Source organism: Daucus carota, chromosome 8, assembly GCF_001625215.2.
Source record: "Daucus carota subsp. sativus chromosome 8, DH1 v3.0, whole genome shotgun sequence".
Classification (NCBI taxonomy): domain Eukaryota; kingdom Viridiplantae; phylum Streptophyta; class Magnoliopsida; order Apiales; family Apiaceae; genus Daucus; species Daucus carota.
In genome coordinates this window covers 4,762,866-4,764,644 of record NC_030388.2, presented here as the reverse complement: position 1 = coordinate 4,764,644, position 1,779 = coordinate 4,762,866, and the positions used below count along the sequence as shown (strand labels likewise).

The following is a 1,779-nucleotide window of genomic DNA, read 5'->3' as shown; positions in this document are numbered from 1 at the left end:
TAAACTAATATCAGCACAAATATGCACATTAGCTCCAGTATCTATCAACCATTCATTTGACAGATAGGTAGAAAATAATACAGGGTTGTAGGAAACATACCGGTCTGCGTTGGTTTCAGAAGCCGTAGCCTCACCAACAACCATGTTCACTACGGGCCCACTTGTAGTTCCAAGCACAGCATTCGCTTGCGCTACCACCTCAGCTTTCTTCGCTTTCTTTATAGGACAGTCCTTACTCCAGTGCCCAACCTACCCACAAGACCAACACGGTTTGTTTGCCTTTGGTTTCTTGGCCTTGTCCTTGTCACTCTTAGGTTTATTAGTGCTAACTTTCTTAGCAACATCCTTCCTTTTCTGTCCTTCAGTTGCTAAATTTACCTTCGATCTCCCGGGCTCAGTTGGCATCACATGTCCTTGTTTGGACTTGTGTTGTTCTTGAACCGAGATGTCCAGCATAAGGTTGGTCCAGGTGATCTCTCCTTTCTGTCTTTTCAGGGAGAGAGAGAACTCCTCCCAAGACTTCGGAAGTTTTTCAATCACACTCATAACCTTGAACTTTTCGGGGAGGTCCATTCCGGACTCCTTCAAAGCATGCACTATCATCTCGAATTCATGCACTTGCTCAGTCATGGACTTGTTGTCCACCAGCTTGAATTCAAGGAACTTAGCCACAGAATACTTCTCAAGACCCTGAGAGTCAGTATTATGTGTCTGGTCCAGCTTCTCCCATAAGAGTTTTGCAGAGTAGGCATCAGAAGAATACACATCAAACAATGTGTTAGTGAGAGCAGCCAAAATGGCCGCCCTGGCCACACCATCCTTCTCAGTCCACTTCGCAAAGCCCTTAATAGTTTCAGCCTTCTCTTGATCCACCACTGGTTTCTCATACTCCACAACAGGCCATAGACCCTTTACAGTCAACCACAATTTCATTCTTTTCTGCCACCGAGAAAAGCCTACACCACCATTGAACTTCTCTGGCAAGCCAGTTAATTCAATGGCTTGTGGAAAACTGTAAGTGGTCCAATCAATGGCCACAACAGATGCACCAGAACTAATACCAGCACCAACAACGGGAACCACAGTTTCGCTCGACATTATGCTAAATATTATATAACAGACTATCTCTTCAAGATTGTAGGAAATAATGACTATTAGAGCAACATAGAGGCAATTATATATCATATTATACAAGCCAAGGCCAAGCAACTTGAAACAAAACGCGAAGGTAAAAAGCATGCATATCAGTGACTGCAAGAAGAAAGAAAGAATAGAATTTGTACCCGTAACAATAGCTTGTGCAGACTTATAATGAAACAGAAGCCAACAACAGATACAACAAAGAACACAAAAGATCAGCTGAGTCGTTAGGCCTTATACGAAGACCTGACTGCTTATGAAGAGATAGTTGCCCCCACCTGCTGCGTTGGGATGCTTGCAACACCTCCTCCCGGATAAAACAGCTCCGAGCTTTGGCTAAGCAGCACCTCCAAAGCTCAACTACGACTGACTCCTCACTCGTCGGAAAACCAACTACTGACTTGTGTGTTTGGGAGAGAGAGCAGAGAGGAGGAAGAGAATGTAGGGTGTGGTGTACGAAACTCAGCAGCTTAGTCCTCTATTTATAGTAGAGGCTAAGTGTAACTGACCACCCCGAATTGATATATGAATTAAACTGCACATTTAAAATAAATCAAAACTGACGATTTATTATAATGTAACAGTTGATATATTAATCCACACATTAAACCAGTCGTTTATATATATATATATTTAATT

The 1,779-nt window shown here is 42.7% G+C and overlaps 1 protein-coding gene across 1 annotated transcript; it reads right to left on the bottom strand.

Moving 5' to 3' along the window:
• Positions 1-249: 249 nt before the first annotated feature.
• LOC135148428 (uncharacterized) lies at positions 250-1,098 on the bottom strand. Its single transcript, XM_064083644.1, has one exon. It carries the CDS (start codon positions 1,096-1,098, stop codon positions 250-252), a length of 849 nt encoding a protein of 282 aa, XP_063939714.1.
• Positions 1,099-1,779: the final 681 nt, after the last annotated feature.

Bases quoted from the DNA above. Each gene is read 5' to 3' on its own strand.
- LOC135148428 (XM_064083644.1), bottom strand. From the start codon at position 1,098: ATGTCGAGCGAAACTGTGGTTCCCGTTGTTGGTGCTGGTATTAGTTCT.